Source organism: Eleutherodactylus coqui, chromosome 1 (assembly GCF_035609145.1).
Source record: "Eleutherodactylus coqui strain aEleCoq1 chromosome 1, aEleCoq1.hap1, whole genome shotgun sequence".
Lineage (NCBI taxonomy): Eukaryota > Metazoa > Chordata > Amphibia > Anura > Eleutherodactylidae > Eleutherodactylus > Eleutherodactylus coqui.
In genome coordinates, this window is record NC_089837.1 from 221850557 (window position 1) to 221862657 (window position 12101).

The following is a 12101-nucleotide window of genomic DNA, read 5'->3' on the forward strand; positions in this document are numbered from 1 at the left end:
AGCTGGCTACATTGAAAGCAATGGGCTGCCAGCGTACGCGGGATGAATTGTCGGGAAGGGCTTAAATATATAAGCTCTTCCCTACAATTCATCCAGAAATGTGTAAAAATAAAAAAATATATATATATATACTCACCTGGTCCCGGCAGAACGATGAGCCAATCAGAGGCAGCCCTCACTCACCCATTCATGAATTCATGAATGGGTGTGAGTGAGGGATGCCTCTGATTGGTCAGGCTGTGACCAATCAGAGGCATCTCATTCAGCAGGCGGGGATTTTAAATCCCCGGCTGCTGAATACTACTCACAGCTGTTCAGAGCAGTTCAGGAGAACTGCAGCCTGCCACGCTGAACTCCGTCTGCCGGGACCAGGTAAGTATATATATATTTTTTATTTTTACACATTTCTGGATGAATTGCAGGGAAGGGCTTATATATTTAAGCCCTTCCCGACAATTCATCCCGCGATCGCCGGCAGCCCATTGCTTTCAATGGAGTCGGCTGTATTGCCGGCTTCATTGAATTCAATGGGCTAACATCGTTCTGCCGGGACCAGGTGAGTATATATATATATATATTTTATTTTTACACATTTCTAGATGAATTGCAGGGAAGGGCTTATATATTTAAGCTCTTCCCGACAATTCATCCTGCAATCGCTGACAGCCCATTGCTTTCAATAGAGCCGGCTGTATTCCCGGCTCCATTGAATTCAATGGTCAGTGCTCGTTTAATCGAGACGAGTACCGCGTGGTGCTCGTCTCGAGTAACGAGCATCTCGAGCACCCTAATACTCGAACGAGCATCAAGCTCGGATGAGTATGCTCGCTCATCTCTAATTAGTTCTAATAGAGCTGATTTTCAAACACGCCTATGCATGCGCCAAAAAAACCGCTTGTCTGGTACCAAAACAGACATTAACAAATACATCTGTGATTTGGAAGTTAATCACACCTAATAAATCTAAGCATATTTTGATTTGATTAGGAAAAGTATCCAGTTGATATGTAAATGAGAATATCTGTAAGAATATAAATCATATTGTATATTTGAAAACTCCACACAAGGCTGGTTGCAGGAGTGTGCGACCTGTGAAACCGCACAGAGCCCATCACTCCAGCAAGATCAAGGGGGCGCCGTCGGGTTCTTTTCTGGTTCTAATGTCACTTGTTCAGCACTGCCATTGTTATATATAAATGCTACCAGGAGCTAACTTGCATGCTCCGGCTCATGGCTCACCTATGCTGCTTCACCAGGGGTGGATTGGCTCTTTATTTCACCAAGATTCCGAGTTGGCCATGGGCACAGTCCACACTGGAGGCCGGCCATCTACCCAAAGGGAAGTGGCAGTGAAGAGGAGAAAAAGTGTAAAGGAGGCTGGGTGACCCGGGGAATGATGCACTGGTTGGCCAAGCCTCAGCTATATAGTGCAGGGCTTGTTAATCAGTGCACCGCAGAGGAGAAGTCTTACCCTCCGCTCCCTGTCAGTGTGCAGCCCATCTGGAGAAATCAGCATTCTGCAAATCGCCACCGCCAGTGTTATCCAGCAGAGGAGAACTTCTCACAGGTGTGACAGTCCCTAAAGCAGTAAGCAGATACTGCCTGTTGCTATAGTGTTTATTGAACAGCTCATAAGCTGTGGCCTTGTAAACTCAGGGGGGGAGGTAAATGTCCATGTTTTGTGCTGAAGTTTATTATTCTATACAGCAGTCCCAGCTGATGCTTCTCTGGCATTTGGCGGGAAGGACAAACCCCTTCCTTTGGCACTCCAAGCAGGTCTCTATAGATTGGTTTCTCTACCTGTACTCTTTCAACATTGCTGACAAGTCTCAACACCTTGCCAGCCAGAGACAGAAGTACCTAAATACCTCAGTATTACTATTCATATTCATACTGTGCTGATATATATATAAGCTGAAGTTAGATGAAAAGTAAAAGTTGTAATGTCCCAGCGCTCTAGCACCGTCACTCTGTTCCCAGCCGCTCCGGTCTTGAAAGCTCCTTTAGCGGTCACATCCCATTTATCGATCTCGTGAGCGCTTGAGAGCAGCAGTCATGTGAATAATGTTTAGATGAACAGTGAATAGGATTGTATATTGTGCTGGGTTTACACGCATAGAAGTTAACATCAGGCAAATCTTTTAGACCAATACGAATAATGATACAACTTCTATAACACCCTACCACCACAGTTCAGATGTCTGGAGAGATGAAAGCTGAAAGCTTTGTTGTTAAAACTCACTATTACCAGTTTTTCCCCCTGTATACTCTGGAGAAGAAGCATTATAATGAGGTCTACAAGCCCACACCCATATGCACAGATTGGGATTACTGTATAACTACTAACATGTGCATATTTTCCCAATAGGTCTATGGAAATGCAGGACCTAGCAAGTCCGCATAATCGTGTTGGAAGTGGAGATGCATCGGCCTCCAAGCTGGATAAGTCAAACATCAGCAGCAACAACATCACAACAAATGGTACAGGAGGTAAGCCGAATTCTTTGAGTAGTTTTATTTGATGAGAAATTACTTTATACATTAGCTTTTTACCTACATGTATTTTGCAGAATTTGAAAAGTTAGAACACATTAGCAGTGTATCATAATATATGTGCTGATACCAGTGACATATGCTTTAAAGGGAACCTGCAACTTCCCAACGTAAACTAAGTTATGGTGCTGTTAGGGAAAGTGATGAGTAGTGGGGGAATGTACTTTTTATAATCATCCACTCTCCTGATCCCGGGATGTCACCCACTGAAGGTTGCACTCCGCACGGAGATCTGACTCTTTTCAAATTGCTGTGCTCACACTTTTGCTGTCTTAGTTTATGGGGCTGTTGGGAAGTAACAGGTTCCCTTTAACAATGGAGAAGATATTGCAATAAGTGTTAGGGTATTATTATAGTCACTGGCGTAACTATAGGGGATACAGGGGATGTGGTTGCACCCTGGCCCAGGAGCCTTAGGGGGCCCATAAGGCCTCTCCTCTCCTTATAGGGAGCCCAGTACTATGAATAAAGTATTATAGTTGGGGGCCCTGTTACAGGTTTCGCATTGGGGCCCACAAGCTTCAAGTTATGCCTCTGCGTTAAGGGGTTAAGAAAAGCTGGGGAGCCCCAAGATAAACTTTTGCACCCAAACCCATGAGCCTTTAGCTACGTCCCTGATTGTAGTCCTTTTGCTATTCTGTAGCAGGGGTAACCAGCTAGCTACAGTTTAAGGTGCCTCTTTTAAGATATAAGACTGACCTTAAGGCTTCATCTCCACGGCCGTATGCGTAAAACTCTGCGGGTCTACCCGTGTTTTCAGCAGCCATACACTCTGCCGGCAGAGAGCCAGCAGAGACCGCGTATGGCTGAGTATCGCACTACGCATAACTGCGAATCACATACATACAGACATGCACAGTGGTTTTTTTTTAATTCCCCACTCTGTTCAGAGCAGGGATGCATATGGAAATGCTGCCCATACACAATGTATTGCATTTGGACAGCTTATCATACGCTGCCCATACAAGTGTATAAGACTCACACCGCATACGTATGCAGAGAAATAGAGCATGATGTGATTTATTTTTCTTGCATATCGATACACAGTGTGCATGGATCAATGAAAAAAAGTATGCCCATTGACTTTCAATGAGTCCATTCACCCTTTATCACATGTCTGTAAAAACGCACCTCTGATATGCGGTGAAAACAGGGTCGGGGATATGAGCCCTTGTCTGTTTTCATATTAGCCTGCCTACACCTCCAAATCCAAGAATGATTGTAATCTGAAAGCTGGGTCAGAGCACATTCCTAGTAATGCCAATAACATCCATATTTACATTGTAGTACTTAGAAAGAGATATCTCTATAACTACGGTATGGACGCATAGTATCTACAAAGTGATGGCAGCTTGGAGGTATTATAATATGCAGTCTAGGCAATTTTGTAGTGCCAGCACAGTTATAAGACCAGAGTTTTTCCTTATGCACAAAAGTACCCTTAAAATTGTGCGACATAGCAATGCCCATTAAATAATGACATCATAAATGTATTCAGAGAATAGTTATTTCTAGTGCAGTAACTTTACAGTTGAATCAAAGTTCCTCCACTTATAAAAGCAACATAGACCAACATGTTTCAGATCTCTGTGGGTCCTTATTCCTGCATTGCTGCCTGGCATCTTGTATGTACATCTTGTATGCACAATGATGTCATGGCGTCTGCGTTGTTTTGCAGGATGTTGGACATTAGAGGCTGGCCAAGGGGCGGATGATATCAAGGGACAAAATGGCTACTATCACGGGGAACATAATGTCTAGTACGACAGGGGACATGGCTATTGCAACAGTGGACGTAATGGCTAATGCTACAGGAAATATTATGGCTGCCATTACAGGGGACATTATGGCTGCTATTACAGGGTACAGTATGGCTATTGCTACAGGGGGACATTATGGCTTTTTATTCCTCAGGGGGACAGTATGGCTATTTATAACGAAAGGGGGATAGTACGGCCCTTTATTACTACAGAGGGCAACATAGCGATTTATTACTATAGGGAAATAGTATGGCTATATAATACTACAGGGGGACAGTATAGCTATTTATTACTACAGTGGACAAAGCTATTCATTACTACTGGAAGAATAAAACTATTTATTACTACAGGGGGCAATATAGCTATTTTTTTCTACAGAGAGCAATACGGCTATTTATTACTAAAGGGGACATTATGGATATTTATTACTACAGGGGACAGTATGGCTATTTATTACTACAGGGGATAGTATGGCTATTTATTACTACCGGGGACAGTGTCGGTATATATTACTACAAGGGTCAGTATAACTATTTATTAGTTTAAGGGGACAGAATGACTATTTATTACTACAGAGGAGCAGTATTACTATTTATTATTTTAGGGGACAGTATGGCTATTTATCACTACAGGGGACAGTATGGCTATAAATTACAACATGGAGGTAGTATGGCTATATATTACTACAAGGGTCAATTTTACTATTTATTAGTATAAGGGGACAGAATGGCTATTTATTACTACAGGGTAGTAGTATCACTATTTATTAGTATAGGGGACAGTATGGCTATTTATTACTATAGGGCAACAGTATGGCTATTTATACTACCGGGGGACAGTATGGCTATTTATTACTACAGGGGTATGCTATGACTATATATTACTGCACAGGGGCAGTGGGGCTATATATTACTACAGGGGGCAGTGTGGCTGTTTATCATGACAAGGAGACAGTACAGCTCTTTATTACTACATGGCGATAGTGCAGATCATTGTTCATTACAGGGGAAAAGTGCAGCATTACTCAGGGGTTGCTGTGATGTGTGGCACTATTAAAAGTTTATCTTAATATAGTGATTGAGGTTATGAAAAAGCAAAGACATCTCAGTGGTGACCTTTGCAGAGACAAGTTGTGTCGAGGACAAGTTGTCATGTCAGTCTGGACTGGATGGAGAAGAAAATGACAATGTTAATTAGAGACGTCATGTGTGAATTTGATAAGACACGTAGTCATTTTATAGTTGGTAGAGTGATGATGGGTAGTAGCATTCTTGTTTATGAGCTGACAACTAACATCATAATTTACCATTGTTCAAGTCGTATTAGGAAGTACAAAATTAAACAGCAGGGGCTGACTTAACCTTACTTTTTAACAATTTATTGATCTTGCTTCTGGTGCTGTACTGAGCTTGGTTCTGAGGCTGTATGTATGTTATTGATTCTGGTGCTATAGTTATGTAATGAACTTTTCTATTAATGATTACAGTAATGTAGATTTCAGTATTGTAATTGTTTTATAGGATCATTAGTTTAGGGACAGTTTTCTGTGACCTGCTATGTCATGGGCATTTAACGTGCATAATTTAATCACCCAGTTAGGGAACATGTTAAAAATTTGAGTCCCACACCTAAAGTATGTCCTCTTTATATTTCTGACACTGGCCACCATCATTCTGTGCAGGCTGGTGAGATCTGAGTAAAACAAGTTTTAGAAGTCCTCACTTATTGTAGTTACCCAAAAGATATCATTCAATAAGACTCTCAGCTCTAAACATAAAGCAAAATTCTCCACAGCATACATTGCGTACCACCATTTCCTCTGTAGTATGGGGGAGGGATATTGTATGTGGGCTGGTGAAGGTTTATGTGCCAGGACTGCTTTTTCATCCCAGTCCAATCCTGGCCAGCATTCAGTAGACAGCTGAGCATCAAGGAACGTGATGAGCTTCCAGCAGTAAGTAGTACCCCAGATGCCAAATTACACTGCCTACTTAGAATATAGGCTACCAAACATATATATTTATTACATGTATAATGTATGTGTGTGTGTATATATAAATATATTTATATACACACTTTTTTCCTTTGTTATCAGTAAAGTAAGGCATTTTTGGAAGGGAGGGCTACAAAGGAGGGGTGGGGGGTGCCATTTAGCAATCCACCTCAGGCAGGGGGAATCGAAGCCACATTGAATTCAAAAATCAAAATCAAATCATGGTATTTGTATAGCGCAACTTATTACGCAGGTAATTATTACTTATTACCCCCCACCAAGCTGGGTTCTCATTTTACTGACCTCGGAAGTATGGAAGGCTGAGTCAACCTTGAGCCGGCTACCTGAATCATGCAGGGATCAAACTTGCAACCTTCAGGTCGTAGGCGAGAGCTTATTGCTGGTCTAGAGGGGATCCTACACAATATTAGTCCCTTTACCATGATTTTTGACATTGTGGCATGCCAGTGTATATGTCTATAGTTAAAGAGGTTTTCCTGTTTATTTATTTTTTCACATTTAACCCCCCTCCAACCCAAACAGTCCTTCATTAGATGACTTACCCTGACACCAGAGTGCTATTTTAGTGCTCCAGTGCCAGATCACATGGCTTGTAATGTTTACATGCCTTCTGGCCCCACAGATATTCTGTATAAGGGTTGCATGGGCAGGATTACACCCAGGTCTGTATATGGGATGTTCACATATATGTTTTAGAGCCTGTCATTGGCTGCAGCGGTCATGTGGGTAAACAGGCACGTGATCACTGCAGCCAAAGTAAACAAACACCAGCTTGGGGAACAGGAGCAGCGGTGCTGGAGCGGAGGGGGGGCAGAGAGGTATGTGTTCTTTTTAATTTTTTTCACATAATCTTCCCATACTGACACCAATATTCAATATATCAGAAAACCCCTTTAACTCTCCATTTACCTATACTACACTGTACTTAATTCTCAGAGGTCTTTTACAATGAATGGTTTCTTTTGTATCCGTTTATTTTATTTGAGAGTATACATATGTACAGTACCTTATTAATAATAACCGCAACAATGGGGGTTATGTATGTATATAGCTATGAAAATAGCGTTAAACGTGGTGGAAATGGATGTGATAATACTAAATTAAAAACTATTATTAAATTCCAATTCTCAGGGGAGAATATGACTGTCCTAAATACTGCTGACTGGCTGCTCAGTTGCAGCACACCCTCTTCAGCAACAAGTATGAACTACTTTAGTATTCTGCATGGTGTTTGAGAGGCTTGCTGATTAAGGTGTTTCTTGTGTGGTTTGCAGTGTCTACCTCTAATCTCAATTTCAGACTTTCTTACATAATTTAAAAATCAAATGTGTTCTACATAAATATTGTGTGTTATGTGGAGATATATTGCCCCTCATTTCCATGCGTTTCTAGTGCACTGTTTAGTAAGAACTACAAATATGGTTGCACCATTAGCAAACTTTCTCATACAGTACCAAGTAAACTGAATTATTTCATATTACCTGGATATCTATATTCGCTACTAATAAAATGTGAGATGATTATTTTCTAAGCCACAATTACAGGCAAGCACAATCTAAGAAAACTAATACCACTCATACAGCTGTATCTTTCATGTATTTTATTGAGAACCCTGAGTAAACATCCACAGTGCAGAAGTGAGGAAAAGTATATAAATCCTAAAATTTAATAGCCTCTATAGCAGCAATGACTTCCACAAAACATTTCCTGTAGCTGCAAATACAATTTGCACAACATTGAGGTACAATTTTGAACTATTTTTCCCTCCAAGTGTGTTTCAGTTCATCAATATTTCTGGGATGCCTTGCATCCACAGCTCTCTTCAGATCAGGACACATAATTTCAATAGGGCTAAAGTCAGGATTCTGACTTGGCCATTCCAAAACACAAATTATCCTCTTTTTTAGCCATTTTTTTATTTGACTTACCTAAGTGCTTTTGGCCACTATATTGTTGCATCATCCAATGTCTTTTCAGCTTGAGGTCATAAATGACTGCTCTTACAGTTTCCTGTAAAATGTTTTAATGCAATTTAGAAATTCCTCCACTATGCTTCATAAGGATGAGGTTTTGGCGTTGATTTTATTTTTTTTCACTTCAAACATTGAGTTGTGCATTTGTACTAAAAACTTCCACTTTGGTGTCAGCTGTCCACAAAACATTTTCCCAGATGCATTGTGAAATATCCAGGTGGTTATGAGCAAACCTAAGATGCATCACAATGTTCTTTTTTCAGGCAGCAGTGGTTTCTTTTGTGGTCTCCTGCCAAGAACATAATTCTCGGTCAATGCTCTTCTAACAGTGGACACATGAACAGAGGTCTTCTGTGGGTCTTTTGCTATTACTTTTAGATTCCTTCTCATTTCTTTTAGGATTGCCTGTTGTGCTTTAGGAGTGATATGACAGGAAGTCTACACCTAGTGAGAATAGCAACTGTCCTGAATTTTCTCTATTTAGAGCTAATTTGTCTGACTGTGGATTAATGTACATCCAGGTCTTATTCAATGCTTTTTGCTTTTGCGTTGACTGTGACACTGTATTTGCGGTCAGATATTGCAGTGTAGCCATGTGATATCCAAATCTAATACATCAATGCCGGTTACATTGTGATTCACAAGTTGACTGTATTTAACCCCAGTCCTTCTGTAATTAGCACATCACGGCTCAGAAGATCGGGCCTCTGTTAGGGAAATGAGTGAGGGGATGAGCCCGTCAACCTATAGAAGGACAGGAAAATTTTGTGCCAAAGGCTCCTGATATTAAGCCAGGAGCTGTGTCTCTGAGACCTTGAGTCAGAGGTGTACAGACTCCAGAGAAGTGAGCCAGCTGAGACTATATTGTGGCGGTTGCCATTGCACGCCCAGTAAGGCCGCCTGCACACAGGCGGATTGGCATTTTGGAATCCGGAGGGGGCATCTGCCTCTAGATACCACAGCAAATACCGCCTATAGCACGCTATGGAAAAACGCGATTTCCTCTACACAAGCGAAAATCGATTGCAAATTTCCACTTATTGAGGAGAGATCGCAGCACGCTGCGATTCTGTGCGGATACCGCATAGACGGCTTTCACTGAAGTCAATAAAAGCCATTCGACCCATGGCCCTTCCGCAATAAACATTGCAGAAAGGTTGCGGGATCCGCCTCATCGCCTAGCATCGGCGTGGCATAATCTGTACTTTGCATGTGCACTGGTGCACTGGCTCACACATCCGCAGCACAGATTATGTAGACTTGGGACAGGTACCCGGGGGTCACCAACCAGGCAAAGGATCGGATTCCACTGCGGGATCCCGCATGCGGAACCTGACCTGGCTGAGTGCAGAGAGACACTGAGCCCCAAAGACATGGGGGTGAAAATGGAGGGCCAGCCACATTCCTCTGGTGAAGCGCCCCTCAGCATGTGCAAGGAGAGAGAGACTCTCTCCTCGACTTGCCGGTCACCGTGGCGGTGGTGCAGAAGAATCACCATGGACGCTGCAGCTGGAAAGCAAAGTGGATAGCAAAAGAGATTGTCAGCGAGTATGAGAGAACTAGTACCTCCTTTATCACATAAAATCCATAGCCAGGGTGGGGGGAAAAGACGGATGGAACTGTAACAGCATTACTGTAATATACTTATGGTGCCATGGGATAGATATACAAATCTTGCAAGGGTTAATGGGTTAATAGCTGTAGTGATGTTAAGTATAGTGATGCGTAATGTTATTTAGAGTGCTATACTGACGGGTAATGTTATAATCCTATGCATAAAGCAGGGGCATAACTAACTATAGGGGATGCAGAGGATGCGATTGCTCCCGGGCCCATATAGGGAGCCCAGTATTATGAATAAAGCATTATAGTTGGGGGCCCTATTACAGGTTTTGCATTGGGGCCCAGAAGCTTCAAGTTACGCCTCTGCTTAAGGGGTTAATGACGCAACTGCAATGTAATAGAGTATAATGTATATGAAGTGTCTATGACACAGTAAGTGTAATGGTGCAGTGAGACATATGACATAGAGAGCAGCAGTACAGAGTAGCATACAGTAATGTGATTCAAGTAGGGTAACGCGGGAGTAAAACCGCTAGTATGATGATGTGACAGAGATATGGATGATGACTAAAATGTGTGATGCATTCAGTAGTTAGGGAACACTCTCCTATGGAGCATTTGAGGTCAGGACCTGTAGGCATAGAGATGATGATGTATTTAGCGGTTACACTGCAGTAATAAGAAGTGAGAAAGGATGCTGATAGTTATGTGAATTAGTGATGAAACCCATGTGCCTTACTGCTGCCTGAAGGAACTAAAGAGGTACCGAGGTGTATATGTCAACGAGAGATGCCAGTTGCAGAGAAGCTTAATTACTGTCACTTTAAGAGAATTTCAGGTTGTATGTTATTAAGTAACATTAAATTACACATGCCCTCCTAATTAACCCTTTCATTAGTAAAATACATTTTAAAAAAATATATACGGTATATGTGTTACCTCCGCCTCATCATCGCTGCACAATCTTGAACCTTTGTTGCAATACTAACTGCAACTGGTTACATGTGACCCACAGTTTGCGAAAAATCCAACCTTGCTGGATTTTTTGCAATCTGTGGGTTGAGTCAACTTCCAAGTTGCAACACAACCCACACTGAATTCTATCAGATTGCTGCGGTACACTGCGGTCTCTGTGACCTGTGTCATGGCCAAAGCTGCCGTGTATTCCTAGCCTAACGCATGTTTTAAGGAATAATGAAGCTGTTCGCATAAAGGCATGGTTCACACTAACCAACTGTTCTTCGGAAGGACAGATTTGACTTCTCCCTGCACTGTGGATGGTTATGCAATGTACTCAAAAAAAGGCAAACAATACAACTGTTTGTGTGCTTTTAGTTTAGTTAGATTATGTTTGCCTATAATAATCAGAACTAGAGATGAGCGAGCATACTTGATAAGGCAAACTACTCGAGCGAGTAGTGCCTTATTCGAGTACCTGCCCGCTCGTCTCTAAAGATTCGGCTGCCGGTGCGGGTGACAGGTGGGTTGCGGCGGTAAGCAGGGGGAGGCGGGGGGGAGAGAGAGATCTCCCCTCCGTTCCTCCCCGCTCTTCCCCGCTGCTCCCAGCCCCCTGCCGGCACCTGAATCTTTAGAGACGAGCGGGCAGGTACTCGAATAAGGCACTACTCGCTCAAGTAGTTTGCCTTATCGAGTATGCTCGCTCATCTCTAATCAGAACACATTTTATTAGTGATCAATGCAGAAATCCAGGTAATCCCAAAGGTTTTACTTACTTTTTCTTGCTACTATACATAAAAGAGGCCTGGCTTTTGAAATGTTGCATTGCATTGAATGGCTTATCTTGTAGTGATGGTTGAGCCAACCTTATCGGTGGCGATTGTTGAGTGACTCTGCATCCTAGCTGCCCTAATGGATCAGACAACCCTCTTATAGAATTACTTTACTGGCAATTTTAAACTAATGGAATTCCTCTATATAGTATTGTATATATAGTATTGAGAAACCTATATTTTTCTGATAGATTCACAGGGCAAAAATAGGGATTTGAATTCCCCTGTGCCCTATAAGCTTATTATTGGACAATTCTTCTTCATACTGTAAAGGGACTGATATTAAAAGGGGTTAGCTGAGACCTCTGTGTTATTGCGGCGCTGACCACATGTGCCTGCCCCTATGGATAGTTAACGGGGTTTTTCAGGGAAATACTACTGATGACCTATCCTCAGGATAGGTCATCAATAGTTGATCGGCCACGGTCCGTTGCTCGGGACCCCGACT

The 12101-nt window shown here is 42.2% G+C and overlaps 1 protein-coding gene across 13 annotated transcripts in view; it reads left to right on the forward strand.

Moving 5' to 3' along the window:
• Positions 1–12101, forward strand: part of EYA4 (EYA transcriptional coactivator and phosphatase 4) — a 294629-nt gene that overhangs the window by 168202 nt on the left and 114326 nt on the right. For 7 of the 13 annotated variants that reach the window (XM_066605631.1, XM_066605656.1, XM_066605638.1 and 4 more), the window contains 2 exons: positions 2369–2490; positions 7459–7527. In XM_066605631.1, the coding sequence (XP_066461728.1) occupies positions 2369–2490; positions 7459–7527 (191 nt within the window). The remainder of the gene's footprint in view (positions 1–2368; positions 2491–7458; positions 7528–12101) is intronic. The other 6 variants (XM_066605689.1, XM_066605712.1, XM_066605661.1 and 3 more) reach the window with 1 other exon arrangement.